The 27,433-nt window shown below is 34.4% G+C and overlaps 12 protein-coding genes across 16 annotated transcripts in view; 8 read left to right on the top strand and 4 right to left on the bottom strand.

Annotated features, from left to right (window-relative positions):
- The window catches only part of LOC104735682, a 3,339-nt gene extending 1,682 nt beyond the window's left edge, over positions 1 to 1,657 (bottom strand). Inside the window, exons 1-2 of one of the 4 annotated variants that reach the window (XM_019235121.1) lie at positions 1,418 to 1,657; positions 13 to 1,237 (exon numbers count right to left, since the gene is read on the bottom strand). In XM_019235121.1, the coding sequence (XP_019090666.1) occupies positions 13 to 1,148 (1,136 nt within the window). In that variant the 5' untranslated portion in view covers positions 1,149 to 1,237; positions 1,418 to 1,657. The remainder of the gene's footprint in view (positions 1 to 12; positions 1,238 to 1,417) is intronic. The other 3 variants (XM_010455510.2, XM_010455509.2, XM_019235122.1) reach the window with 3 other exon arrangements.
- Positions 3,225 to 6,067, top strand: LOC104735681 (receptor-like kinase LIP1). Its single transcript, XM_010455507.1, has 5 exons — positions 3,225 to 3,586; positions 3,711 to 3,877; positions 3,990 to 4,179; positions 4,272 to 4,666; positions 4,752 to 6,067. The coding sequence occupies exons 1-5, from the start codon at positions 3,472 to 3,474 to the stop codon at positions 5,901 to 5,903; spliced, it is 2,019 nt and encodes a 672-aa protein (XP_010453809.1). The 5' UTR covers positions 3,225 to 3,471; the 3' UTR covers positions 5,904 to 6,067.
- LOC104735680 (CRIB domain-containing protein RIC4-like) lies at positions 7,491 to 8,579 on the top strand. Its single transcript, XM_010455506.2, has 3 exons — positions 7,491 to 7,624; positions 7,746 to 7,877; positions 8,140 to 8,579. Exons 1-3 carry the CDS (start codon positions 7,507 to 7,509, stop codon positions 8,385 to 8,387), a joined length of 498 nt encoding a protein of 165 aa, XP_010453808.1. The 5' UTR covers positions 7,491 to 7,506; the 3' UTR covers positions 8,388 to 8,579.
- On the top strand, positions 8,976 to 10,534 carry LOC104735679 (probable tyrosine-protein phosphatase At1g05000). Its single transcript, XM_010455505.2, has 5 exons — positions 8,976 to 9,276; positions 9,546 to 9,639; positions 9,779 to 9,836; positions 9,929 to 9,972; positions 10,084 to 10,534. The coding sequence occupies exons 1-5, from the start codon at positions 9,128 to 9,130 to the stop codon at positions 10,351 to 10,353; spliced, it is 615 nt and encodes a 204-aa protein (XP_010453807.1). The 5' UTR covers positions 8,976 to 9,127; the 3' UTR covers positions 10,354 to 10,534.
- Positions 11,639 to 12,676, bottom strand: LOC104735677. The gene is made up of 2 exons (XM_010455504.2): positions 12,215 to 12,676; positions 11,639 to 11,855 (listed from the first exon to the last, which is right to left on the bottom strand). The coding sequence occupies exon 1, from the start codon at positions 12,527 to 12,529 to the stop codon at positions 12,215 to 12,217; it is 315 nt and encodes a 104-aa protein (XP_010453806.1). The 5' UTR covers positions 12,530 to 12,676; the 3' UTR covers positions 11,639 to 11,855.
- Positions 14,775 to 16,358, top strand: LOC104735676 (seipin-1-like). The gene is made up of 2 exons (XM_010455503.2): positions 14,775 to 15,368; positions 15,680 to 16,358. Exons 1-2 carry the CDS (start codon positions 14,847 to 14,849, stop codon positions 16,241 to 16,243), a joined length of 1,086 nt encoding a protein of 361 aa, XP_010453805.1. The 5' UTR covers positions 14,775 to 14,846; the 3' UTR covers positions 16,244 to 16,358.
- Positions 17,232 to 17,715, top strand: LOC104735675 (defensin-like protein 24). Its single transcript, XM_019234808.1, has 2 exons — positions 17,232 to 17,309; positions 17,405 to 17,715. The coding sequence occupies exons 1-2, from the start codon at positions 17,252 to 17,254 to the stop codon at positions 17,608 to 17,610; spliced, it is 264 nt and encodes an 87-aa protein (XP_019090353.1). The 5' UTR covers positions 17,232 to 17,251; the 3' UTR covers positions 17,611 to 17,715.
- On the top strand, positions 19,874 to 20,316 carry LOC109128288 (defensin-like protein 24). Its single transcript, XM_019234315.1, has 2 exons — positions 19,874 to 19,963; positions 20,052 to 20,316. Exons 1-2 carry the CDS (start codon positions 19,906 to 19,908, stop codon positions 20,255 to 20,257), a joined length of 264 nt encoding a protein of 87 aa, XP_019089860.1. The 5' UTR covers positions 19,874 to 19,905; the 3' UTR covers positions 20,258 to 20,316.
- Positions 20,972 to 25,566, bottom strand: LOC104735672 (putative 4-hydroxy-4-methyl-2-oxoglutarate aldolase 2). 2 transcript variants are annotated; one of them, XM_019234313.1, is made up of 4 exons: positions 25,373 to 25,566; positions 24,998 to 25,209; positions 24,397 to 24,695; positions 20,972 to 21,044 (listed from the first exon to the last, which is right to left on the bottom strand). In XM_019234313.1, exons 2-4 carry the CDS (start codon positions 25,179 to 25,181, stop codon positions 21,027 to 21,029), a joined length of 501 nt encoding a protein of 166 aa, XP_019089858.1. In that variant the 5' UTR covers positions 25,182 to 25,209; positions 25,373 to 25,566; the 3' UTR covers positions 20,972 to 21,026. The 2 variants fall into 2 exon arrangements, with proteins under 2 accessions (XP_019089858.1, XP_010453804.1); XM_010455502.2 differs by lacking the exon at positions 20,972 to 21,044 and having other exon boundaries at positions 24,362 to 24,695.
- LOC104735674 (defensin-like protein 24) lies at positions 22,079 to 22,562 on the top strand. The gene is made up of 2 exons (XM_019234316.1): positions 22,079 to 22,168; positions 22,249 to 22,562. The coding sequence occupies exons 1-2, from the start codon at positions 22,111 to 22,113 to the stop codon at positions 22,452 to 22,454; spliced, it is 264 nt and encodes an 87-aa protein (XP_019089861.1). The 5' UTR covers positions 22,079 to 22,110; the 3' UTR covers positions 22,455 to 22,562.
- On the top strand, positions 23,677 to 24,311 carry LOC104735673 (defensin-like protein 24). The gene is made up of 2 exons (XM_019234314.1): positions 23,677 to 23,848; positions 23,934 to 24,311. The coding sequence occupies exons 1-2, from the start codon at positions 23,791 to 23,793 to the stop codon at positions 24,137 to 24,139; spliced, it is 264 nt and encodes an 87-aa protein (XP_019089859.1). The 5' UTR covers positions 23,677 to 23,790; the 3' UTR covers positions 24,140 to 24,311.
- Positions 25,717 to 27,427, bottom strand: LOC104735671 (isopentenyl-diphosphate Delta-isomerase I, chloroplastic-like). Its single transcript, XM_010455501.2, has 6 exons — positions 27,176 to 27,427; positions 26,897 to 26,952; positions 26,660 to 26,751; positions 26,428 to 26,530; positions 26,191 to 26,328; positions 25,717 to 26,107 (listed from the first exon to the last, which is right to left on the bottom strand). Exons 1-6 carry the CDS (start codon positions 27,403 to 27,405, stop codon positions 25,857 to 25,859), a joined length of 870 nt encoding a protein of 289 aa, XP_010453803.1. The 5' UTR covers positions 27,406 to 27,427; the 3' UTR covers positions 25,717 to 25,856.

Raw genomic sequence — 27,433 nt, 5'->3', positions numbered from 1 at the left:
AAATGTCCATACCTCACGCCTTGAAAATACGCTACAGCCCAGAGATGCGGAGGGAAGAGATCAAACCACGCAACCACATCTTGCGATATCTCAACCATTTCGTTTATCTTGGACTCGAACTCTGCTGCTGTGAGCGCGTAAACCGCATTCCAGAAGATATTAACAAGCTTCGTGTTCTTGAACGTATCCCTGAAGTTTTCACTAACATAACGAAGACAAAACCCGTGGAAAGCAGTTGGGAAATGAGTTTCCACAGCTTCTACAATTCCACTCTGTCTCTCCGAGAGTATCGTGAGCCTTGGCATGCTATCAGTATTCATCCCTAGAAGCTTCCTCAGCTCAGATAGAAACCACGACCAGTTTTCATCGCTTTCATTGTCAACAATGGCGATAGCCAACGGAAACAATCCTTCATCCGCATCAACAGCCGCAGCACAGAGGATCACACCCAAGTACTTCCCTTTAAGGTGTGCTCTATCCAATTCAAGAAGAGGCCTACAAGCACTGAAAAACCCGGAGATACATGCTCCATACGCAATAAACAACCGCTGGAAACAATTCTCTGGTCCGGAAGCAGAAACAGAAGCAAAACTCCCAGGATTGACTAGTTTAATCTGCTCACAATACGCAGGGAGAAACCGATACCCTTCCTCATAAGTCCCATGAAGTGCAGCCATACTCCGCTCTTTCCCACGCCAAGCCTGCATATAAGAAACCGCAACCCCATGCTCATCACGTATATCCTGCAATATCTCCTTCGGTTTATACTGCGGATTATCTCTGATTCGTGCCTCAACGGATCTAGCAACCCAACCAACTGATGCTTGCTGATGATGGAGGTCACGAACACCTTCACAAGTATGTTCACTATTAAGCGTCCTAACAGAAAATGTCTGAACGCCAGGACATTTAGCGGCATGGATACGCCATGGACAGCCTTCTTTAGAGCATTTGGCTATAAACCGACTACGGTCGGATTTGACAATACGGAGATCAAAATGGAGAGCAATAGCCAAATCTTTCAAACTTCTTCTGCAAGTTTCCACATCGGGAAACTCTTTACCTACTGCTAAAACATGTTCAGATGCTAAAATACTATCATCGGAATCTAAAGTAATCAAAGCTCCATCAGCCATTAGGCATTGCATCTGAAAAAAAAAAAAAGGGTTTCTTTCGTCTTGTTGACCTCAATGCGAAATACTTATCATAACCTCACAAGGACACACCTGGATACCTACTATGAGAGAGAGAAGGTAAAATCTCAGAATCGGAACACACAAACAAAACCCTAAATCCAGGATCATAAAGCTCAATTAACCAAAAAAAACAAATCTTTACGAAATTAAAAGAGACCCATTTCCAAATCAATAGCATTTCAGATTCAAGACTTCGAATTAAAGGGGAATTAAGACATCACCTTTCTAGAAATTGTGAAAATTATGGGGATCTTCGCTTCGTTCTCGATGGCGGCAGAGATTAGAAAACGACTGAATCAGATTCGTTTCGGAGTCGGTAGCAAAAAAAAAAGAATAAGTCGGCGTTAAGGGTTATCGTCGGCGTCGGGGAGAAATTGCAGACGGCGACACACACAACAAAAAAAAATGAAAACGGAAGAGAGATGGATGGGAAAGTGGAAAGGTTAACTAAAGATTATGCCACGTGTTTATTTTCAAATGGCTCATATCTAACATTAATTTTATTTTTATCCTATAGGTTTTTAAAAAAAAATCTTTAGTGTTTATTTATGTCCCCTTGTTTTGGTATCATATCTAAAATATAACAAATTTTTGCTTAGAAGTTAAGACATTGAAAAGAATAAAAAAAACATTAAAATATTTTGTCTAAGTTTTGTTTTATCAATTTAGAAACCAATATATATGCAGTATATTGGCATCATTATAATATTTCTCATGCATTTTATAGATATGTAGTATATTGGCAATATGAATTTTTTTCTTTCTTATATTTAACAGTTTAATTAACTCTTTTTAATGTTTTCGTTTGGGCTAAAATTTATCAATGAGAATCATTTGATAAAATTCATTTGGTGATACATGTTGGTGTTGCTATGATCAATATACAAAAAATAACATTTGAACGAAAATTTCAAATTATAAATTCCAATCCTCTTTTTTTTGTTAGCTGTTTTTGTGTTTCTGAGAGTTGTTGTTATACAATGCATTTGAAAGATAATAATTTTGTATAACTAACTAAGTCTAAAACTACATTTAAAAATAGATTAGAGAATAGAGATAATGGTAATAAGAATGGCTCTCCATGCTTTTGGGAGACTAGAACCAAGTAGCAAAAAAAAACAAAAAATAGAATTCGTAAAGGAGAACAAAAAAAAAAAAAAACGAAACTTTTTCCATTCTTCTCGGATGTATCATCGGAGAAGTTCATTGTTCTTCATGTATTCTGATTGGTTTCAATTTGATCTCTTTTTTATTTTCTTCTTCTCTCTCCCTCTTCTTACGCTTTCTTCCTCTGATTGTTTTCTTTACAATCCCCCCCCCCCCCNAAGCTAAAAAATTTAACCATATTAAAATAATATACCTAATATAAAATATAATTAAATCTATATTTATATTTAGTTAATTTTATTAGAAAAGTGAAAATAATGTAAAATAGAAATCAAATGCAAGTGGTAATAGGTAAAATCACATATTTACAATTTTAAAAATTATTGATTAATTAATTTAATAAGCATATTGGGTTAAAACCAAACCGAACCGTTTGGGTTAAGAAGAAACATAACCGAAAGGTTGGAATGTATTATTGAATTTGATTTGGGTTGGTTTGAGTTTAGTTGGTTCAGTTTGGTTTGGTTAGGTTCGGTTTAAATGCCCACCCCTAGCTAAAATTATCAATGAATCATTTGATAAAATTCATTTGGTGATGCTATGATTGATATACAAAAAAAGAAACATTTGGACAAAAATTTCAAATTATAGATTCCAATCCTCTTTTTGTTAGCTGTCTTGTGTTTCTGAGAGTTGTTGTACAATGCATTTGAAAGATAATAATTTTTGTATAACTAACTAAGTCTAAAACTAGATTTAAAAATAGATTAGAGAATAGAGATAATGGTAATAAGAATGGCTCTCCATACTTTTGGGGGGAGTAGAACAAAGTAGCAAAAACGAAAAATAGAATTCGTAAAAGAGAACAAAGAAAAAAGAAACAAAACTTTTTTCCATTCTTCTCGGATGTATCATCGGAGAAGTTCATTGTTCTTCATGTATTCTGATTGGTTTCAATTTGATTTCCTTTTTTTTCTTCTTTTCTCTCTCTCTCTCTTCTTACGCTTCATTCCTCTGTTTTGTTTTCTTTACAATCCCCCCCAAAGATTTATGCCCTTTAACGTGGGTCCTTCACAAGATTGAAGGACCCCGCCATTGTTAATCACCTTCGGATTATAAAAATAAAAAAGGATCTTTAGATTTTTTTAGATTTTTGAATCTTTTTTGAATGATAAGGATGAATTGTTTTCCGTGTTTCACTTCACAAAAGAGCAGAAGCTCTCCTTGTACCAACAACAACAACCAGACTAACGAACACGATGAACCCGAATTCAGACCTCCTGGTAATTATCAAATTTAGATAAAGAAAAAAAATATGTTAGCTTTCTTGTTCCGGAACTGTGGAATTTGAAAACCCGTTTTGCTAAACGAATTTAAAAAGATGTTAGCTTTCTTGTTTGGTTTCAGTGGCGACGACAAAACGAGTTGAAGAACGAGAAACAGAGCAATTGCCGGTGAAAACATTCAATTTCCGGGAATTAGCGACGGCGACCAAGAATTTCCGGCAAGAATGTCTTCTAGGAGAAGGTGGCTTCGGTAGGGTTTACAAAGGAACCCTTCAATCTACGGGCCAGGTACGTTTCATCTCCAAAGTTACGAGCTTTGGATACCTTTTTCAATGAATCATTTAGGAGCAGAGGATTACTACATTTTCCTTGAAGTGATTGTATTGCTTTGTGAGTGTAGTTGGTAGCTGTGAAGCAGTTGGACAAGCATGGATTACATGGTAACAAAGAGTTTCAAGCTGAAGTCTTGTCATTGGCTAAACTCGAACATCCCAATCTTGTTAAGCTTATAGGATACTGTGCTGATGGCGATCAACGACTTTTAGTCTTTGAATATGTCTCTGGAGGTTCCCTTCAAGACCATCTTTACGGTAATACTGACATTTAACTTTGTAAAAGTGTTCTAAAGGAGAGAAGTTTAGGTTTTGTTTTTGAGGCTAATAATAATGGATTTGATATGCAGAACAAAAGCCAGGCGAGAAGCCAATGGATTGGATAACGAGGATGAAGATTGCGTTTGGTGCAGCACAAGGATTGGATTACTTGCACGATAAAGTGAATCCACCAGTGATATACCGAGATTTGAAAGCCTCTAACATCTTGTTAGATGCTGAGTTTTACCCTAAGCTTTGTGACTTTGGTATGCATAACCTAGAGCCTGGGACAGGTGACAGCTTGTTTCTTTCTTCCCGGGTTATGGACACTTATGGTTATTCTGCTCCTGAGTACACTCGAGGGGAAGATCTCACTGTCAAATCAGACGTTTATAGCTTTGGAGTTGTGTTGCTTGAACTCATCACCGGTAGAAGAGCTATTGACACCACTAAGCCTAATGATGAACAAAATCTAGTTGCTTGGGTAAAACTCATTAAACCCCACATTTTGGAGTTGTATTGCTTGAATGTTCCTCTTTTTGATGATATAATTTTGGCTTATGTTGCAGGCACAACCGATATTTAGAGATCCGAAAAGATACCCGGATATGGCTGATCCCCTCATGAAAAAGAATTTTTCAGAGAGAGGGTTAAATCAAGCAGTGGCAATAACATCAATGTGTCTACAAGAGGAACCAACTGCTCGTCCTTTGATAAGCGATGTAACGGTTGCTCTTAGCTTCCTTTCAATGTCTACAGAAGATGGTATTCCAACCACAATTCCAATGTCATCTTTCAGAGACAAAAGTATGTCCATTGCTTTAAGTAGACACGGTTCTTGTTCTGTAACTCCTTTTTCTCTTCCTCGAAAAGAGGAAGACGACAACTCCAGCTCTTCATCAGAATCAGAAGATGAAGAAGAAGAAAAAGAAAAAGAAAAAGAATCAATAAGAAGTATGAAAAAACAAGAGAAGGAAGAAACAACGGCACATTCAGATGATGAGTCTGATTCAAACTCTGATAAGGGTCAAGAAAAGGAACATTCTCAGTTAGAGAAACCTAGAGACTCTAGCAGTTCCTCCTCTGACTCTGAAAGTGATCAGAGAAGATCTATTCATGAAACAAACGCAACTGCGCAGAGCTTGAAGATAAATTATAGTTATAGCTCTGAAGAAGAAGATAACGAGAGGCCAAGCAGTAAAAGCAGCTCTAAATCAAACGAAGAAAGCACGTTTTCGTGGCATGGCAGTGATAAAGATCATGCTGATTCGTCTAGGAACACAAGCATGCGAATCAATAGCCTTGCTCACGATGATTCATCGAGGAACACAAGCATGCGAATCAATAGTCTTGCTCACGATGATTCATCGAGGAACACAAGCATGCGAATCAATAGTCTTGCTCATAATGATTCATCGAGGAACACAAGCATGCAAATCAATAGTCTTGCTCACGATGATTCATCGAGGAACACAAGCATGCGAATCAATAGTCTTGCTCATAATGATTCGTCGAGGAACACAAGCATGCGAATGAATAGCCTTGCTCATGACGATGATGATGAGGAAGAAGAGGAAGAGAATCATAAAACTCGGCTCGAGCAAATTCATAGCTCAAAATCTGAAGACCAAAGTATTTATTCAGATGAGGAAAGTGGTGGATCGTCTTTGCATCAGATCGAACCAGAGGAAGAGGAACACATTTCTTCTGATCATGATTAAATATTTTCAAAGAGTTTTTTTCTCAGAAGTGGATGATCAAGAAAGCCATCTATGAACACATTTGCAACAAGAAAACAACTTTTCGTTTTGAAACAACCCAATTGTCATATAAATCTAATATACGTCCACAATATCTTTTTGTGAAATATGAAACATAAACACAAAATTATGTATATACCTTTAATACTATATATATTAGGAAGAAAATGTTTACAAATCTAACCATATTACATTTTCGTTAAGCTTCGTTAAATTAATTAGCTAAGAAATATTACATGTTTACAAATAATTTAGAGTCGTAAACTTATGTATCTGTCTCTAAAATCTCGACGTGGTAGATATGTTATATGTCGTAAATGAAATGTGAATGAATGTAGGAAAATTTGAAGTACATTACTAGATTTGCTCATTGTGTATGGACTATATGGTAGGAAAACAAAATTGTGAACCACTTGAGAATGTCAATTATTGTGATAGACTAGTTGCACGCTTGTAGTTGTAGACTTTGTTTTGTCTCTCTCTCTTTAATATATATGTATTTTCTCAAAAGTCGATATTTGACTGATTATAAAAACTACACAGATTGCTAAATTTTGGATTTTGTTATACTTTCATAACAATAAACTCATTTAAGAGTTCTTTCAAGCTGTTTTCAGTTAGATTTTGCATTTTGGGTTTTTAGTTTTTTTTTTGGTTAATATTTACATGGGCATGTGCTTAGAATTACAAGAATTTTTTTTTCCCATATAATTTACAACTACAGTATATCTGAGTATTTGTAGTTTTTCATGATAGATAGGTAAGTACTGACGGTATCAAATTGTTTAATAGGAGAAGGCCTTGGTATTCATATCGATTGATGATTATACTTTGCAAAATAATAATAATAATAGATTGCTTCGATTCCAAGCGGATGTAACAACTAATGTACATTTTAATCATTTAAGCCATCAGTATACATACATTATAGAGTCCTTGAGTATCCATCATATAGGCACTCCATGCATCTAAATTAAACTGTTCTCAATATATCAAAACAAAAACGCAAACTAGAATTAAACTTTGGCTTTTGCGATGAAAAACGTTAAATGGCAACGTGTAAAGTAAGTCGTGATATGTACTTAATTAAGCTTAACTAATTTGCAAAATATTGATTAGCACAAATCTTGATAGATTTGAGTAACAAACGAAATCTAAGCAATTCTCACTGTGGCAACAAGACAATACCATTTCGAATTAGCGATATGTATATATTTAAATATCAAAGATATATAAGTTCAAATTATACGTCACCAAAGAAAACAGTCTACCAAACAGTAGTTGAGCCCAAAGATATCAAATAAAATAAACTTAAAGCTATCACTTTCTATTCTACCGCAACTTCAAATACACACGTAAACATCATTGTAACTTCACACCAAAGTCAGCAAAACACATAACACGACCACTACCAAATTCTATTCCAACAAAGATTACAAACATAACAACAACAAAATAACATTAAAACATTTGGTGGGTTATCATTTTCATCGTGTATATACAGTATACACACATACTCTTATATATAAATATAAGTATTTTAAAAGGAAAGGCTTGGTAGAAAATGAGAGATAGAATGGAGAGACTTGTGGTGCTTCCTTTCTCCGTCGGATGTATTTCCGATTCAAGTGTTGCCGTTTTATCTCCTCTCTCTAAGCCTCATTATCACCGTTCCCCTCAAGGTTCCCCTATATCTCTTTATATATATTGTGTATATAGCTTCTATATGTGTGTACGTGTGTGTAGATTGTATTGATATCTCATGTATCTTCTATGTGATCTATGTGATGTGTATTTCAAAAGAGATTCGTCGCGATCAAGAGGAGGAAGACCACATGAAGAATGTATTCAAGTTCCTCGCAGTTTCTAAACCGGAGATTTCTACCGGTATTAACCGGCTTTTCAAGAGCTTCAAAACCATTTCTCAACTCTTTGGTAATCTATTGTCTAGCTACTATTTTTATTTGTCGATATATTTTACGAAACAATACATTGAAAAGACACGTACTGCAAAATTAACACTTATACATGTGAGTGCAAAGTACAAGTACATGATTTAAATGTAAGTACGTATAATATAAATAATAGTTGAGTAAAATATACGAAACGAAAACAAAATGAGATAATGATGATAGCTAGCCAAAATCTAAGAACTAATGTGTAGTATTCATTTTTTTCATCAAAAAAAATAATTTAGGTGACAAAGAAGAAGAAGAGAAGGAAGAAATGGAGACATCAGGAATGGAGATAGGAGTTCCAACAAACGTAAAACATGTCTCGCATATCGGTTGGGAAAGCGGTTTAACCGCAGTTACAGGTCCAGGTAAAGGATGGGAAGATCTGATCATACCACCGGAGTTGCTTGCAGCCGCCGCTTCAACAAAACAAGATGTTAATCATCATCATCATCATCATCGTCATCATGAGCTTCATCCAACTTTATAATTCACTCAATCACTCCATATTTATAAAATTTATATATTTTATGCTTTGTTTTACGAATCTCTCTAGACATATTTTGATACATATGGTGTGAGTTTGATCTATGAAAATATATAATGTACGTATGAATATGAATCGTTATGTAAATATTTTGTATGTTATAAACTTATTATAGCCTTAAAGCCAATTTAAGTACTTGTGGAAACAGTTGAATCCTAATTCCAAAAAAAAAAACCAACAATAACTTTGTTGTGTGGGGGTGTTAACGAAGAATCTTCGACGTTACGTAAAAACAAAAGTTGATAATAATTAATAGAAAATTTCTAAAAACTGACTCTTTTAGTCAAAATAGAATTTTCCAAATTAGTTAATGAAAAGCCAAGATGTGACACGTGTCATAATGTGATGGAGATTTACAGAAGAAAAAAAAAACCTCAGAGGATCCAACAAAGAACAAATCTAATGGCGGTTTTTAACTAATTTTTTTTTTCAAAGGTCTAATCTTTTTTTTTTTTTTTTGGCGAAATCTACCAAAAAAAACTCCTAAATCTTCGTCATCTTTTTTGTCTCTCTTTTTTTATTTATTTATAAAGATTAATTAGAAAATCCAACTTGATGATTATCTCATTAATCATTTAAAGAAAAAAATATTTTTTTTTTCTTTTGGTTCAATCAATTTGATCTCTCTCTCTCTCTCAAGCGAGAGACGGAGGGGATAGTCAGAAGAAGCGTTTTTTGATTGAATGGGTTTAATCGTGGATGATGATAACGACGGCGAGGTATTGATTCCGCCGCCGAACTTTTCGATGGTGGAAGACGGCATTTACCGATCTGGGTTTCCTCAGCTTGAGAATTTCGGATTCTTATCAACCCTTAACCTTCGATCCATCATGTAAAGTTTCTCTCTTTTTTTGTTTTGTTTTGTTTTTGATTCTGAATCTCCTGAGGTATCTCTATTTTTATTAAAAAATAAAACAAGAATCTTTTTTAATCACGCCTTAAATCACTATCATCAATTATAATTTACAAAACTTTCACTATCATAATAAATGTAGCTTATAATTTAATTTTATTGTTAATTAATTGGAAAATTGACCTTAAACGCAGAAAGATTTGAAAAACGAGTTTTGTTTGTTGGGTTTATAATCTTCTGGATTACAGTTTTCTGTGTCCTGAACCATACCCTGAGGATAATCTCAAGTCTCTTCATTCCAACAACATCAAGCTTTTCCAGTTTGGCATCGAGGGCAAAACTGTATGTTTTCATTTCTAACCCTTTATTATGATTCATTTTTACTTTGTGGGTTTTTCAAGAACATCTTTTATGAGTTTAAGAATATGTTCTTTTGAGTCATTTTGTTTCTGAGTTTGGATTGTTTTTATTACGCTCATAGGATCCACCAACTCCTATGCCAAAGGATACGGTCTTGAATGCTCTTAGAGTGCTTGTTGGTAAGGAACCAAAAATAGACTTTTTGATGTCCTTTTTAGCTTCTTATTTATAGCTGTCTCGTTATGTTCTTATGTTTCTTCTTTGCTTACAGATGTTAGAAATCATCCAATTCTCATCCACTGTAAGCGCGGAAAGGTAATAATAATCATCCACCAAAACAAACCAAAACACTTCTCGGGTTTAACAAGCTTTGGGTTGAGTTAAAAGACCGAGGACTAATGGTGTGTTTCTGTGGTTAAATTGCAGCATAGGACTGGTTGTCTTGTTGGATGCTTGAGGAAAGTGCAAAACTGGTGTTTATCATCGGTTCTTGAGGAATACCAGAAGTGCGCGGGTTTGAAGTGGAGACAAAGAGACTTGAGGTTCATAGAGGATTTTGAGGTGCTCAGGTTGAAGCAATGTCTATACAGCATTATCTATCAGTACAATGGTTATGGTCTCAAGAGAAGAAAGTTGCTGTATCAAGAAGAGAATGTTGTCCAAGAACAGCAAAAACCTCAAGCCACCAAAGGCTGATATCGGATTCTGTTTTTCCCTCCTTTTCTTTGGATTTTAATTCTTTACATGTCTTGTGATGATGATGATGATTCTTTTGAGTTTAGGGTAGTTTTTAAAAAAAAACTTGAGAAAACGGATGACTTGATTTGGTCTCTCTCTCTCTTTCTTTTTTACAGTTAGAGAAACTTACAGATTGGTTCTTAATTGTTCATAAAAACCTAACAAACATGTTGTTTTAAATTTCTTAATTGAACCAAGTTTATTACTCTTTTCAAGTGTTATTGTGGATTATAAACACATGAGGCCATGGTAACTTTACGGGCAATACGATTTAATCGGCCTCCAATTGTTCACACAACATGATCATTTTCTGCAACCCTTGGGATAATAAAGTTAAAAAAACATACAAGAAAATTTCAGTGTAAAGATGTTCACGATCATATACCGATCAAAACGTAGGGCTTGTTCGTTGTTGCATCATCATCGAGGTTCAAACACCATAATGCATGTTCAGGCCTGTGCATACTGCTTAGCGATTCCAATAAATAAAAGGAACTTGTCGAAAGAATTCTGAAGTATCCTCTTAAATTTGAATTTCTCCCTATACGTTTTTGTCAAACAAGAACAAAACATAAAAAAAGCCATAAGGAACTGATTCTGATTACTAAAAGTTGTTGAAAGATCAAAGAACCTGTTACCAGGTCTATTTACATTTCATTTGCATCAGAAGAACCACATGTACATCCTGAAGCACAGAGAAATTAGAATCCTTATTTTCTGAAAGAAATAAAACAAAAAGCTTACTCGTCCAAGATGCTTTTAACTTTGAAGGAAAGCTTAAAAAAAAAAAGAAGAAGAAGCAAAAGACAGTTCCTATAATGTTTTCAGACATCAAATGCAATAAACAGAACAACAAACTCTTCAACCAAAAGAGTGGCTACAGAGATGCTGAGATTAAGAGCAAAGATTCTGAACAAGCAAACATAATAAAGAACCAAACCAAAACTCTTGTTGGCTCTCATCTTGATGAGTTAACATGTCTGGTCAGAAACAGAGATGCTGAGATTAAGAGCTGTTTTGCAAAGATATCTGAACAAGCATACATAAAAAAAGAACCAAACCAAAACTCTTGTTGGCTCATCATCTTAATGAGTTAACAACATGTCTGATCAAAACACAGAGATGTTGTCCTAAAAGTAGCTTGCTTGAACACAAGCATATATATACCAAACAACTCTTTTGCAAAACCAAGATCAATAGAATTTGCAACCAGAAACAAGAATCAAAAAGAGAAACCAATAAGTTAGAAACAAACCATTATCATAAGTTACTTTTTTTTTATATGATCATAACATAAAAATACGAAGACATAAGCATATCCATGATAACATCAACGCAGTTTATATTCTCACATCCAAACAGAGCTTTAAAAAAGAAAAGAAGAAAGACCCAAACAAATTCAGAAATCGGGGGATTGGATTCGATAATACAAATCATAATCAAAGCTCTCTTCTCTCACTNCAACATGTCTGATCAAAACACAGAGATGTTGTCCTAAAAGTAGCTTGTTTGAACACAAAGCATATATATACCAAACAACTCTTTTGCACCACCAAGATCAATAGAATTTGCAACCAGAAACAAGAATCAAAAAGAGAAACCAATAAGTTAGAAACAAACCATTATCATAAGTTACTTTGTTTTTTTATATGATCATAACATAAAAATACGAAGACATAAGCATATCCATGATAACATCAACGCAGTTTATATTCTCACATCAAACAGAGCTTTAAGAAGAAAAGAAGGAAAGACCCAAACAAATTCAGAAATCTGGGGATTCGATAATACAAATCATAATCAAAGCTCTCTCTCTCGCTCACTTCTTAAGGCTTCCTCTGATACCAGGCTTAGGCTTAGAAGATTCAGCAGGAGCAGCTAAAGCCTCGTGAAGATTCCTCGGCTCTTCGTAAGTCAGCTTAGGATGCCTCGATTCATGATGGATCTGCATCGTCTTCAGATCCGGTACAGTGATCTTGCAGTGAGGACACTCGTACTTGGCGTGACCACCTTTCTCCTTACCGGTTCTATCTGCGAGCCCAGCTTTACCTCCGCCTCGATTGGTCAACGCTGCATCGGCCTTAGCTTGTAGCTCCTTCGCCGTATGCTTCTTTGGCTTCGCTTTTCCTGTCATCGTCGATGTGTGCGGCGGCTAAGAAGAGATGAGAGAAAGTTCGCAAGAGGGGGGGAAATGAAAACCCTAACCCTAATTTTGCGATTGAGGGGAAAGAACGATTTTGGGGGATATGAGAGAAGTTGGATGCGAGAGATTTATTTATCTTTCTCTAAATTAAAAAGGAATATTTATCCTATTTTGTGAAAATTAAAAAAAAAAATTAAAAAAAAAAGAGTCTTTATTGAGTGTAGTAAGGTGCATATTAAGACTTTTGCTCCCATTTTGTTCGTATTCGTTCTAATCCGCTTATAGCTTTTTATTTTTTTTATTACCTTTTAGCTAAAATCAAAAACAATATTAAATTAGATTACGGATTATTTTTTTCAAAAGGTTGTAAAAATTATTACAAATCTTAGAATTTGTACATTCACGACCAGAATCTTTTGTTTGTTCGTGTTGGATTTTGTACCGTATGGTCCGTATCCAAATACAAATTTATTAATTGGAGACAGCTAAGATTTTGCGTTTAGGTTCGGTCTAATTTTGCACAAAAAAAAGGTTCGGTCTAATTATTTTGTCGAAAGTTGATTGAATTGCGTTGTTTGCTCGGGGAAAAAAAAAATCTATTCACATCAATCGATTGTCAGACTCGAAGCCCAACTCGTAGTAGCCTAAAAAAAATCTAAACCAAAGTAGCTAGCTAGAGAGAGACCAATAAAATTTGGGATCATAATCCCATCTCTCTACACTCTAAATCATTGACTTTCTAGTATATATACATGTCAATAGGTCATCATCAGGATAAAAGCAGCGTTTGCATTTAAGAATTCTTTAAATTTAAGCTTTTCAATCTCTTACTTTTTTATTTAAACTATCAATAATCGTTATTTTTTTATTTGTCTTAAACCTTAAAATTTGTTTGATATGTATTTATACAAAGAAAATTTGGATTTGGAACCTTCTTTTTTCAATTCATACAATCATAATACCTCAATGCATCTCTCATATATATATATATATATATTTTCTTTTTTTTAATAAATATTAAATTATATTCAAAAGGAAAAATACTTGGGTACAACTAGTGCATCATGTGTCCAAAAGGTTTGAGGAACAAAAATTATAGTATTAACCTACGATGCCCGTGTGATAAACCAAGCTTGCAGTCCGGTTGCATAACAGTGATCGCCTAGAAGTCCGATAGCTAAGAGTTGATCCCTCATGTGTCTATAATGAGGCATGAGGCAGGTTGTGGGGACTCTCCATGCTTTCTCCTGTTTCTTTCTTGTCAAAGGCTGTAGTCTGACATTTGCAGAACAGAGCAAGCCAAAAAACGTTGAATGCAATCTCCCCAGTCATGACAAGTCGAAGAGATGATGGTGTGCCAGTTTGTTGAAAATTTAGTCTTGTAAACGTTGAGTGCAGAAGCTCGCCAGATTTCAACACTAAAAGTGCAGGAGAAAAATAGGTGATCTCTAGTTTCAGTAGCATTAGAGCAGAGAATGTAAGCCCCCTGAGCTCCCCTGTTCTATTGGAGCATTCGGTCGCCGGTGGAAAGCCTGTTCCGAACTGCAAGCCACATACAAAATGAGGTTTTTGAGATAGAGTGAGTAAACCAAACACACTTATGCCAGGACACCTCATTAACGATGGAGCGAATCTGAGACCAAGTATCCTTTGTTGAGAACAAATGATAACTTATAGTTACATTACATATTATCCAAATGATAACTTATAGTTACATTACATATTATCCAACCATATTTTTTGGACTTGTTAATGTATAATATGCAAGACTCTACTACGCAACATAATCATCCGATTACTTAAAACCTGATTCTAGTAAAAAATTCGTTTATAGATGGACTTTTAACCATTTGAGTAAAAATGTTTCATACATTCAATATAAATTTCAAAAAAATAATTAAGTAACAGAATATCAAGTTACCATAGTTTATAGTAACTATTATTCTATTATATATCTTTGGTTAAATTTACATGAAAATAACATGGTTATCTTAGATAAAAAGTGCTGATGAAAACCCGAACTAGAATCCATATCCAACACTTCCGGATAAGCTAGTGTACTCATAATTTTTTTTTTCTTTTCTCATTTGAAATCATTCTGGTACATTCAGTATGATCTCATTGACGCAACGTGGCACTACTCAAGAACACGAACCAACACGTTTCAATTTTCTCATGCAGATGAATAAATATTTTATAAGACACGATGACAGCGACTTTTATCTATTTCATCATGTCATAAAAGAAAAAGGGACCGTATGAGGAGAATCCTCCTAAACAAAAATAAAAATAAAAAGACAACCAAACAATGATAGAACAGGACAACAACCTCAAAATCCCTGAACCATTACGAGCCGACTGGTTCATGGTTTTAGTCACCATCCAAGCCGATCTAATCTACAACGCACTACTGGTCTTATCTTCACCTCTCTTTCTCCTCTACCGCTCATACCGCCGCGCAGTCTCGACTGTCTCAGCAGCGGAAAAAGCGGTTAAACGGGCTCCATCGCGGATTGCGGGTAGTGCGGGGCAAGGTGTTAGGAGGACATGGTTTGGGATAATGGGTGCATGCCACGTGTCAATGGTGATGGTGTTGGCCTTAATTTTGGCGGTTTTTATCGGTGTTGGGATTGTGAGTTTGTATATAGAAAAGCCTGTGGTTGTGAGAGACAGGTTGTTCTTTGATTACACTGAAGAAAACCCAAGTGCGGTTTTTAGTTTCGATAAGAGGAAGAGATCGTTTAGTGTTCCTGTTGGTCATAATGTTCATGTCTCTTTAGTACTTTGGATGCCTGAATCCGAAATTAATCGAAGAATTGGGGTATTTCAGGTAAATTATACAAATTTCCTTAGAATAGTATAATTGCTCCACTTCCACGATTAATTAAGTTTGATCGATGGATTGTCTTTTACCAATCAAAATGATCATATGGAACCATAATATGCTAGTTAAATCAAACAAAAATTTAGGTTTATCAAGAACTAAATCAGGTTTAATATTTAAAAAAAATAAAAATAAATAAAAAATCAGGTTTAATAACTGGCTATAACCAAAAGAGTTGTTCTGTTTCTTGATTCTACTGAAACAATAATATTTTGACACTATTCTTCAGTTAATTTGATCCATTATCTTGTGGGCAGTTGAAGGTAGAGCTTTTATCATTGAAAGGCGAGGCAATAGCGAGATCGAGCCAACCTTGTATGTTACGGTTCAGAAGCAAACCTATAAGACTTGCACGTACATTTGTTATGAGTGTTCCACTTGTAGCTGGAATAGCGAACGAAGCACAAACAATGAGAATCGATGCGTTAAAACACCAAGAGAAATGGCCCCGAACAAAAGCCGTGAGAGCCACTCTGATTCCACGTGCACAAACCCGGACATTGCCTCAGCTATACGAAGCTGAGATCGTTATAAACTCGAAACCGCCATGGATCAAACGAATGGCTTATAACTGGAAATGGACTCTTTGCGTATGGACTTCAATGTATCTTTACCTCGCTATTTTAACAGCGTTTCTATGGTGTTTTAGACCAGTTTTGTTCCCTTACACTGCCTCAAGAACCATCGAGGAGAGCGAAACCTCAGTGATGGAAGTAGTTGAAGAAGAACATGAACATGAAGTAATGGACAGAAGACGGAGGGAAAGAAGAAACCAGCCTCGTCGAAGAAGTTTTGCTGCGACACAGAAAACTTATACATAGTTAACAAGATATAGTTATTTCAAATTTATGCTATGTAATACACCGCCAATAGTAGTAACAAGAACCAAAAAAGAATTGTGAATCCATTAAATTTTACGGCTTGATATTTATTCCTCTCTACTGCCCCTTTGACTATCTTCTTCAAAGGAACAACACCTTCATTGAGTACTCTGTTTTTATCTTAGCTGTCCGCAGCTGACTTACTAATTCCTCAGCTCCGGCAAGCGTATTGCCCGCCTTGATACTAACCAGACCATGTGTCCCCGTCTATAAAATTATTTGTTTGTGTCAATCTCAATTTGAGGTATTAGGTATAGTACTAAAACGGATCAAAGCATAACCAACTTGTACCAGTAAGTGTACCTTTGTTGCTTTAGAAGTTGTTAAAATGTGTTAATACACTTGGCACAATTCCGAAATACACATACCAAAAATGACAATCTTATGTTATTCAATCATGAATCTTAATTTTCTTTCTCAAATTTTGGTGTTATTTGATAACATCTTTTTAAATGATTTAATGAGGTTTGAGAGATATTTATTGCAGAGAATCTCAACAACAAATATTGTCAAACTTCTCCAAAATCATTTAAAAATAATTTGAAAAAATTAATTTTCATTCACAAAATATTTAGTTGAATACATTATACATCCAAGTTAATAAGAAGAAATTAACTTTCAACTTGAGAGAACTACACATCCTGTTAAAGTGGATTATTTCTGTCTTCTTAAAAATTGCTAACGAATCTCATTTCCATCAATGCAAATTTACCTTATATCTTTCCACAAGTAAATAAGATATCAAAGTAATAAAACTTAATTAAATTCTTTTACACATTTTGAGTAACATATCATTCTGGTGTCAAAATTGTATTAAATGTTGAACACCTTTGTGATCTCTTTCCTTTCTAGCGAATAAGTGAATGAATACCTTTGTGTATATATATCACATTTTCAACCTACAACCTTTCTAAGCAAATCTTATAGAGTTGAAAAGATTAAAAAAAGATGGCCTACTCGAAATTTGTTATTTTTGCCATCCTAGCTCTGTCTCTTTTACTTTCCGGTTAGCATAGTTAACTCGTAAATATTTGGAATAGAACATTTTCATTCACTAGAAATTGAATAGATGATGATTAATTACGTGTGTGTTACTTGCAGGTGCTGAAACAAGAAAGGCTGTGTTGCCTGGCAGCGAATTATTTAAAATGTGTTGCAAAAATCAGCCAGAATTTGGAACTTGTGATACAAAAGAAGATGATGAGAGATGCACCCAGATGTGTCTTGATGGTTGTTCCACTAACAAAGGTGGTGGCTGTCAACCTATCTCTACTGCCCCTGGTTCTGTTTGTTCTTGTTACTGTTAATTCTTCTTCTCCTTGGCTAGTTGGCTTTATTGATTGATAAAGGAAAACTATATTTCTTTATGTATCTATCTTCAAAGGAAATAATAATGAAAATTCTTATATATATATATATATATATATTCCAAACGTAATACCTTTTTCAATCATATCTTAAAGTCTTAAACCATCTCTCAAGTAATAAGAACACAAAAGAGAAAAAAGAACATAGACCAAGTTCGGTTTCTTTGTAACTGATCATCAGTGATGACATAGTAGAGACAAAAGCCTTTTTAAACGGATAACTCAATCTGGGAGACAAGAATCCCATCAATATCTGCATAAAGCCATTCTCCACAATTGTTTTTGTGTTATGTTCTTTCTTTACTTTTTTTGTAAATTGTAACTAAATAATTCTAATATTATTTACAGTTTGTAATATATCAGAAAAGAGGTGTAAAATTAGGGGACAGTTTCACAGCTTCATCACCTTCATCTGCTTTCTTCACCAGCTCCTTAAGCTCTTCTCTGCTCACATACTTGATCTCAGCTACTTCATCTGGGTTTGGTTGAAACTTCACATCCCGCACGATGAAAAGTAGATAGTCAACTGCAAGAAAAATAAAATTCCAGAGAGTTTCAAATCACCAAAGTCAAAAAGGAGTTAGAAAGAGAAATGATCAAACATTGAAGTTTGTTTAGAACCTGTCTGTGGGCGCTAATTGTGTTGAATCTAGTATTTACACAATGAATTTGTTTAGAGGGGAAACAAATTCACTTCACAAATCTCTCTCTAAATCGGATCAAAAGCTTCAAGAAGAAAAGGGATTTAGATATCTTGAAGAACAAGCTAAGGTTTTCTTAAGAGATCTTGATGAACTAGGGCTTTTTTGTATTAATTTCTGTATGCTTTACAATTAGGGCTGGGCACGGGACGCATACCCTTGAATTTTCTCATATCCTTTACCCGACCCGACCCTAAAGGGTAATAGAAAAAATTACTCGTACTTGACCCTTTAATAATAGGTACTCGGAAAAACGGGTACTCGGTAAAAAATAGTTGATCCTTTAAATATCTGACTCTTTACTTTACCCAGAAAAACGAGTACCCGGTAAAAAAAATTGTCAATAATCACAATAATAATTTCATATTCCAATTCTGAAAAAAGAAAAATTCATAAATATATACAACATATAGTTCCAAAAATTATAAAATTACAAATTTTAAAATAAAAGTAATATATAATTCAATTGGGTGTAGTATATATCATTTCAGTTAGGATAAGTTGAACTTAGGCTTTAACTTTAACTCTATAATATATTTATAAATTAATAATAAATACTAATAATACAAAATATTAAAGGATATTAACGGGTTGGGTAACAAAACAGGTAAAGGGACGAGTAACAGGACAAGTATTGAAAACTAAACTAATACCCTATACTTGTCCCTTACTCACATGTAATATAATTATAGTAGCCTTTACTCGACCATAAAGCTGCGGGTACCCTTTTTGGAATGGGTACAAGCCGAGTAACGGGTCGAATACGGGTAATGGGTATTAGTACCCAGGCCTACTTTACATGGGGGATGAATCCCTCTATTTATATGAATGTCTAAATTACAATATAATTTTATTTTCCTTAATTCTCGGATCGAATATAAGTTAAATTTCCTTAAGTTAGGTCAAATTCGGAGGTGGTCTTGGAGGTTGGCCGGTTGACTTCGTCGGTCTTCCGCTTACAAGCCCGTTTAGCTAGCCCAAAAGAGAGATTATGGTTCAGTTGTTCTTTAGAACTAATTGGTTTACCTTTGGTTTAGGTCGGTATATCGTGGGTGCTAAATCCTGCACCAACAACCATTAAAAACGTTTAAGAATAATATGAAAAATAAAATATATTCTCAAAAGATTTAGTTAATACATCCAAGTTAAAGAAGAGAAAAGAGAAAAAAAAAACTAAACTTTCCTGTTAGATTAGATTCTTTCTGTCTTCTATAAAATTGCTAATGAATCTCATTTCCATCAATGCAAATTTACCTTATTTCTTTCCACAAGAAAATAAGGTAGTAAAACTTAAATTCTTTTACACATTTTTGAGTAACATATCATTCGGGTATCAAAATTTGTATTATATATCTTTTTTTTTTTTTTTTTGGTAAAAAAATATGTATTATATGTTGAAGACCTTTGTGATCTCTTTCTTTTCTAGCGAACAAGTGAATGAATACTTTTGTGTATATATATATATCACATTTTCAACCTACAACTTTTCTAAGCAATCAATCTTATAGAGTTGAAAAGATAATTAAAAAAAAAGATGGCCTACTCAAAAATTGTTATTTTTGCCATCCTAGCTCTGTCTCTTCTACTTTCCGGTTAGTAGTACTAACTCGTAAATATTTGGAACATAACATTTCACAAGAAATTGAATAGGTGATGATTACGTGTGTGTGTTACTTGCAGGTGCTGAAACAAGAAACGCTGTGTTGCCTGGCAGCGAATTATTCAAAATGTGTTGCAAAAATCAGCCAGAATTTGGAACTTGTGATACAAAAGAAGATGATGAGAGATGCACCCAGATGTGTCTTGATGGTTGTTCCACTAACAAAGGTGGTGGCTGTCAACCTATCTCTGCTGCCCCGGGTTCTGTTTGTTCATGTTACTGTTAATTCTTCTTCTCCTGGCTTTATTGATTGATAAAGGAAAACTATATTTCTTTAGGACAATATTTGGGTGAACCTCTTTATGAAATAAAATTTATATATATTATTATAAAATTAGAAATTTAAAACCGTTCTTTTATAAATCCAAACCGATATATAATTTTGTTCTAATTATAAAATCTAAGTCCTAACTATCTCATTTGTAAACTCAAACCGACATATAATTTCGTTCAAATTGTATAATTTTAATCCTAACCATCTCATTTGTAAACCCAAACTGACATATAATTTTATTATAATTGTGAAATCTAAACCATAACCACCTCATTTATAAACTCAAACGGACATATAATTTCGTTCTAATTATAATATATAAATCCTAAATATATCATTTGTAAACCGACATATAACTCAAGCTAATATTTATCTTTTTTTAAATAAAAATATACAAAATTTATTTCCTTAATTATTTTACTTTTTAATGTAATTTTAAATTATTTACATAAAATATTAGATAGAACATTTTGATTGGTTGAGAATGGAGGGATGAATAAATACTTATATATATCTATTTTCAAAGGAAATAATAATGTAATACACTAATACTTATATATAGATTACAATCGTAATAATATCTTTTATTTAAAGGAAATAATAAAGTAATACTTATATCTTTTAAACCATCTCTCGAAGTAATAAGGAAAAAAAAAAAACATAGACCAAGTTCGGTTTCTTTGTAACTGATGATCAGTGATCACATAATAGACAAGCGTTTTTAAACGGATAACTCAATCTGGGAGACAAGATCCCATCAGTATCTGCATAAGGGCATTTACAACGGGAGAACTCTTCCAGTTACTCAAAAAAATATATATATATATATATATATATATATATATATATATATTTTATTTAGTAATTAATAAAAAATTGACAGGTGTAGGATTATTTTAAGTAACGTTTCTTCTGTAAGGAATTTGAGAACCGTTCTTCCTGCTTCTCTCTCTTTTATATTATTTTATTATTTTTTAATAAAAAAATTTTGTGTGAGTAACTGGGTGAGTAATACCACTGTAAATGGTCTAAAGCCATTCTCCATCAATATTAACCGGCACTCTTTGTTCTCCAAGTCCTTTCTTGCTCGCCTTTATCTCATCCGTCCCGTCCCCGATTCCCGTTCCAGTACCCGCCTCGGTGCAACATAGAAAGAATGGCTTTGCATTAATGCCTTTATCTCATCTCGAATCGAATATAAATTAAATTTCCATCGGTCTGTTGACTTCGTCAGGCTTCCGCTTACAAGCTGGTTTAGCTGGCCCAAAAGAGAGATTCTCGGTTTAGTCGCTTTTCAGAATTAATCGGTATACCTTCAATTTAGGTCGGTATGTCGTGACTCGTGAGTACTTAATTTCGCACCAACAATCATTAAAATTGTTTAAGAATAATATGAAAACTAAAATTCATTCTCAAAATATTTAGTTAATACATCCAAGTTAAAGAAGAAATTAACTTTCAATTAAGAGAACTAAACTTTCCTGTTAGAATGGATTCTTTCTCTCTTCTACAAAATTGCTAATGAATCTCATTTCCATCAATGCAGATTTACCTTATTTCTTTCCACAAGAAAATAAGATATCATAGTAATAAAACTCAAATTCTTTTACACATTTTTGAGTAGCATATTATTCTGGTGTCAAAATTTGTATTATATGTTGAAGACCTTTGTGATCTCTTTCCTTTCTAGCGAACAAGTGAATGAATACTTTTGTGTATATATATATATATATATATCACATTTTCAACCTACAACTTTTCTAAGCAATCAATCTTAGAGTTGAAAAGATTAGGAAAAAAAAAAGATGGCCTACTCAAAAATCGTTATTTTTGCCATCCTAGCTCTGTCTCTTCTACTTTCCGGTTCGTAAATATTTGGAACAAAACATTTTCATTCACAAGAAATTGAATAGATGATGATGACGTGTGCGTGTTACTTGCAGGTGCTGAAACAAGAAACGCTGTGTTGCCTGGCAGCGAATTATTCGAAAAGTGTTGCACGGATCTGCCAGAATTTGGAAATTGTGAGACAAAAAAAGATGATCAGAGATGCAAAAAGATGTGTCTTGATGGTTGTTCCATGAACAAAGGTGGTGCCTGTCAACCTATCTCTGCTGCCTTTGGTCCTGTTTGTTCATGTTACTGTTAATTCTTCTTCTTCTTCTTCTTCTTGGCTTTATTGATTGACAAAGGAAAACTATATATTTTGTATCCATCTTCAAAGGAAATAATGTAATACTTGATTCCAAACGTAACATCTTTTTCAATCATAACTTAAAACCATCTCAAGAACCATAGGAGAGCGAAACCTCAGTGATCGAAGTAGTTGAATAAGAAGAAGAACATGAAGTAATGGAAAGAAGACGGACGGAAAGAAGAAACCAGCCTCGTCGAAGAAGTTTTGCTGCGACACAGAAAACTTATACATATAGTTAACAAGATATACTTCGTTTTCAATTTCCTGCTATGTACACCGCCAATAGTAATAACAAGAACCAAAAAAGAATTGTGAATACATTAATCTTGCCGAACAACACCTTCATTGAGTATCTATGAAGCAACACCTTCATTGAGTACTCTGTTTTTATCTTAGCTGTCCTAATTCCTCAGCTCCGGCGAGCGTATTATCTGCCTTGATACTAACCAGACCATGTGTCTCCGTCTACAGAATTACTTGTTTGTGTCAATCTCAATTTGAGCTATATTACTAAAACGGATCAGAGCATAATACAAGTATCCTTTGTTGCTTTTGAGTTCTTAGAATGTGATAAAACAATTGGCTCAATTCCGAGATACTCATACCAAAAATGACAATCTTATGTTATTTAATCATGAATCTTAAATTTCGTTCTCAAATTTTGGTGTTATTTGATAACATCTTTTTAAATGATTTAATGGGTTTGAGATATATATATTGCAGAGAATCTCAACAACAAATCTTGTCAAACTTCTCTAAAATCATTTAAGAATAATATGAAAAACTAAATTTCATTCACAAAAATATTTATTTGAATACATTATACATCCAAGTTAATAAGAAGAAATTAACTTTCAACTTAAAAGACTACACTTTCCTGTTAAAAGTGGATTCTTTCTGTCTTCTATAAAATTGCTAACGGATCTCATTTCCATCAATGCAAATTTACCTTATATCTTTCCACAAGAAAATAAGATATCAAAGTAATAAAACTTACTTAAATTCTTTTACACATTTTGAGTAGCATATCATTTTGGTGTCAAAATTGTGTTAAATGTTGAAGACCTTTAATACAACATATCATTTAATACATTTAAATGTTGTATTAAAGGGAAATGGTGTATACACCACCAAAAAAAAAAAAAGGAAATGGTGTATATATCATTAAACATATCTCTTTCCTTTCTAGGGAATAAGTGAATGAATACTTTAAGCATATATATATCACATTTTCAACCTACAACTTTTCTAAGCAAACAATCTTATAGAGTTGAAAAGATAAAAAAAGATGGCCTACTCAAAAATCGTTATTTTTGTCATCCTAGCTCTGTCTCTTCTACTTTCCGGTTCGTAAATATTTGGAACAAAAACATTTTCAATCACAAAGAAAATTGAATAGATGATGATTAATTACGTGTGTGTTACTTGCAGGTGCTGAAACAAGAAACGCTGTGTTGCCTGGCAGCGAATTATTCAAAATGTGTTGCAGAAATCAGCCAGAATTTGGAACTTGTGATACAAGAGAAGATGATGAGAGATGCACCAAGATGTGTCTTGATGGTTGTTCCACTAACAAAGGTGGTGGCTGTCAACCTATCTCTGCTGCCCCTGGTTCTGTTTGTTCATGTTACTGTTAATTCTTCTTCACCTTGGCTTTATTGATTGATAAAGGAAAACTATATTTCTTTATTGACTTATTTATTTATCTATCTTCAAAGGAAATAATAACGTAATTCCAAACGTAATATCTTTTTCAATCATAACTTTAAACCATCTCTCAAGTAATAAGAACACAAAAAAAAAAAAAAAGAAAACAGACCAAGTTCGGTTTCTTTTGTAACTGATGATCAGTGATCACATAATAGGAAAAGCGTATTTAAACGGATAACTCAATCTGGGAGACAAGGATCCCATCAGTATCTGCATAAAGCCATTCTCCATCACAAATCCGAGTCCCTGCAATATTAACCGGAACTCTTTGTTCTCCAAGTCCTTTCTTACTCGCCTTTATCGGATGAGAAGCCAAAGCTCTCACTCCTATATCACAACCGTTGATCTCATCCACGTCTCTGATGCATCCGTTCACAACGATTCCCGCCCATCCGTTGTTCTGAGCTTGAACCACGGGGTTACCTCCGAGTATCGCACATCGTTGACTACCTCCACCATCTACCACAAGTACTCTACCGTTTCCTAATTACAACATCCAAACATTTATAAAGTCTTACATATGAGATTGTGGAAAGTAAAAGAGATGACCTTTGGAGTCACAACGTATTCAAGATCAGCTATGTTCTCTCAAAGAGTAATACCCTTTGAATCATAAATCTATTTGCAAAGTGATAGATTACACACTATTACTAAGCCATCACTAACACAACCATAAAGCATGTGAAAGTTCATAACTTCATATCATGTCTCTCTACAAGTAAAACATTGCTCAAACCAATTTGAAAGTTTTGAACTTTGGAATTACAGATTAAGTCTCTCAATACCTTTCTCCTCGAGGAACTGACGGATTAAGCCATTGTCTTCAAATACTTTGACAGTAACAACTGGTCCTGAGAATATTTGTCTACGGCCGTAAATCTGAAAAATGGGTTGCAAAGCTCGGAGCTGACCACTCCGAATCAGCTCTTGATTCGCGTCACATACTTCAGCAGTGGTCACAAACGCCATCTGCCTCTTCTTTTCTCAGCCAAGTTTTCTATGATCAAAATTTGAGACTTGTGAGTGAATCAATCAAAAGTAATCTGACAAAATGATGAATCAGATCAAGTTTTGATAGCGTGAGTGTGATCCAGAGGGGAAAAGATAAAACTTTTGAAAATATTTTGTCTGGAATGATGAATCAGATTAAGTTTTGTTACCTGGATCAGACAAATTTCAGATGCAGAAGAACTCTTCACAGTGTTACTATTTCAGATGGAGATCAAAGTTTCTCCATAATACAATAAAATATTTGTTTTAACTTTTGGGAAAAATAAAAAGAAGAGGTTTTGGTATCAATCAGATCAAAAGTGGTGGTGAAGATTAGAGAAAGGAATCATTTGAGATGATTACTTGACAATCTTGTGGTCTTTAATTTTACTTTCTCCACCTTTTGTTTTGTTCTGTCTTCTTACCTTTTTGTTTGTGTGTTCTGTTTCAACCTGTTATTTTTTTTTTTTTTTTAACTTCATACCCTCTGCAAATGATGATAACTACTATGCCATAGATGAACTAGAGGAGGATGAATAAAACAAATCCTAGGAAGAGATTTTGTTGCCAGTTTTGTTTGGAATTAATTCAAGTCTCATCTCTAAAATTTTATTATGAGAAGGGGAGGGAAGATCCAAAACTTATGAAAAAAGTTCAGAGCTTGTGAATGGTTTTCATGTCTACAGCTTCAATGAGGGTTCCTTTCTCAACATGATCCCACCATTTCATCAAGCAATTGTCTACCACCAATCTAAACCATGGGGACAGTTTCACAGCTTCATCACCTGCATCTGCTTTCTTCACCAGCTCCTTAAGCTCTTCCCTGCTCACATACTTGATTTCAGCCACTTCATCTGGGTTTGGTTGAAGCTTCACATCCCGCACGATAAAAAGTAGATAGTCAACTGCAAGAAAATACACAAAAGTTCAAGTCCTGAATTCAAAGGAGTTAAAAAAAGAGATGATCACACATGGAAGAGTTACTTACGTTCGTGCTCGCCCCATTTGCCAGCAGAAGGTGCCTTGTAAAGCATGCGTCCTAAGGGAGTGAACTCATCGACTGGTACATCTTCAGCTACAATACCGAGCTCATCCAGAAGCTTCCTCTGTGCTGCATTTCTTACACCTGAGAAGGTAAGATCAAATAGTTGGGATCAGTATGTAGTACAACAGTGAAAGCTTTCACGGTTTTGTATAAAGCTTAAGCTCATTCCAGTAACAATACCAAGGACTTTCTCTTCAATAAGCTCCGATTCACGGTAAAGAGGATGGCTGCAACAAGTGTTTGTCCACACAAGTGGGAAAGTAACCTTTGTTTTTGACCGTTGCTGTCCATAAGAGAAGAAGATTTCAGTAGTACGTCACAATAAATGAAGCAATCAAATCACAGATTACCAACCAACCGTTTATATAAAGCTTGAAGTCATCTTCACATAGAAGTGATTATAAGAACGTACCTGGAGAAGCAACTGATACTTGGAGTTGAATAAAAACACACTGAAAGCTCTGTGAAGTAAATTTTCAGCCTCAATCTTTTCCATCAAATGACCTGCAGATTAAGAGAAGCAAATTCCAACTAAGACACATTCCAAGGACAAATCAGCGACATGCAAATGTGTTTCAATGATATTAAAAAGCAGCTAAGGTTGCAATCAATCTTTCTCCAAGCCATCATCAAAAAGGGAATCACTTACAGTTATATTTAGTGTCATGACCCACCACACGATCGTTTTCATCAACGAGAATGCATCTGCACAAACCCAAACAAATGATCAAGCAGCCACAGTCTATTCGTTGCATGTGTTACATATTTTACTACAGGGTTTAAGTCTCATTCTAGACAGGTTTTGCGTATCGCTGAAGATTTCGTCTAGATTAATAAATAAAAACCTAAACTTTGGGTTTTTTTTAATGCAAAAACAAACCCAATTCAAAAAAACAATCGAAGAAAAAGGAAATGGAATTTTTCTCACTCGTCTTCAAACATGAGCCGTCTCTGAACAGCGTCCATGCCGGCACCGTTAGTATCGGTCATGTTGACGGCTGAGAAAGCGCGGAAAGACAGATGATTCCTCGGCGCCGGAGATCGGATCGGAGAAAGAAGAAGAGGGGCAAAACGGGAAGAGGAAGGAGGAGAAGAGAGAGGAAGGAGGGATCTGAGATGAAATGAAGAGAAGCTAAATAGTGAAGAAGCAGTAGTCATTGGATTGGATGTTGTCTTTGTTGTTTCT

The sequence above is a fragment of the Camelina sativa genome, chromosome 13 (genome assembly GCF_000633955.1).
Source record: "Camelina sativa cultivar DH55 chromosome 13, Cs, whole genome shotgun sequence".
Lineage (NCBI taxonomy): Eukaryota > Viridiplantae > Streptophyta > Magnoliopsida > Brassicales > Brassicaceae > Camelina > Camelina sativa.
Note: the sequence above shows the minus strand (reverse complement) of the source record. Positions and strands in the feature narration are given on the sequence as shown.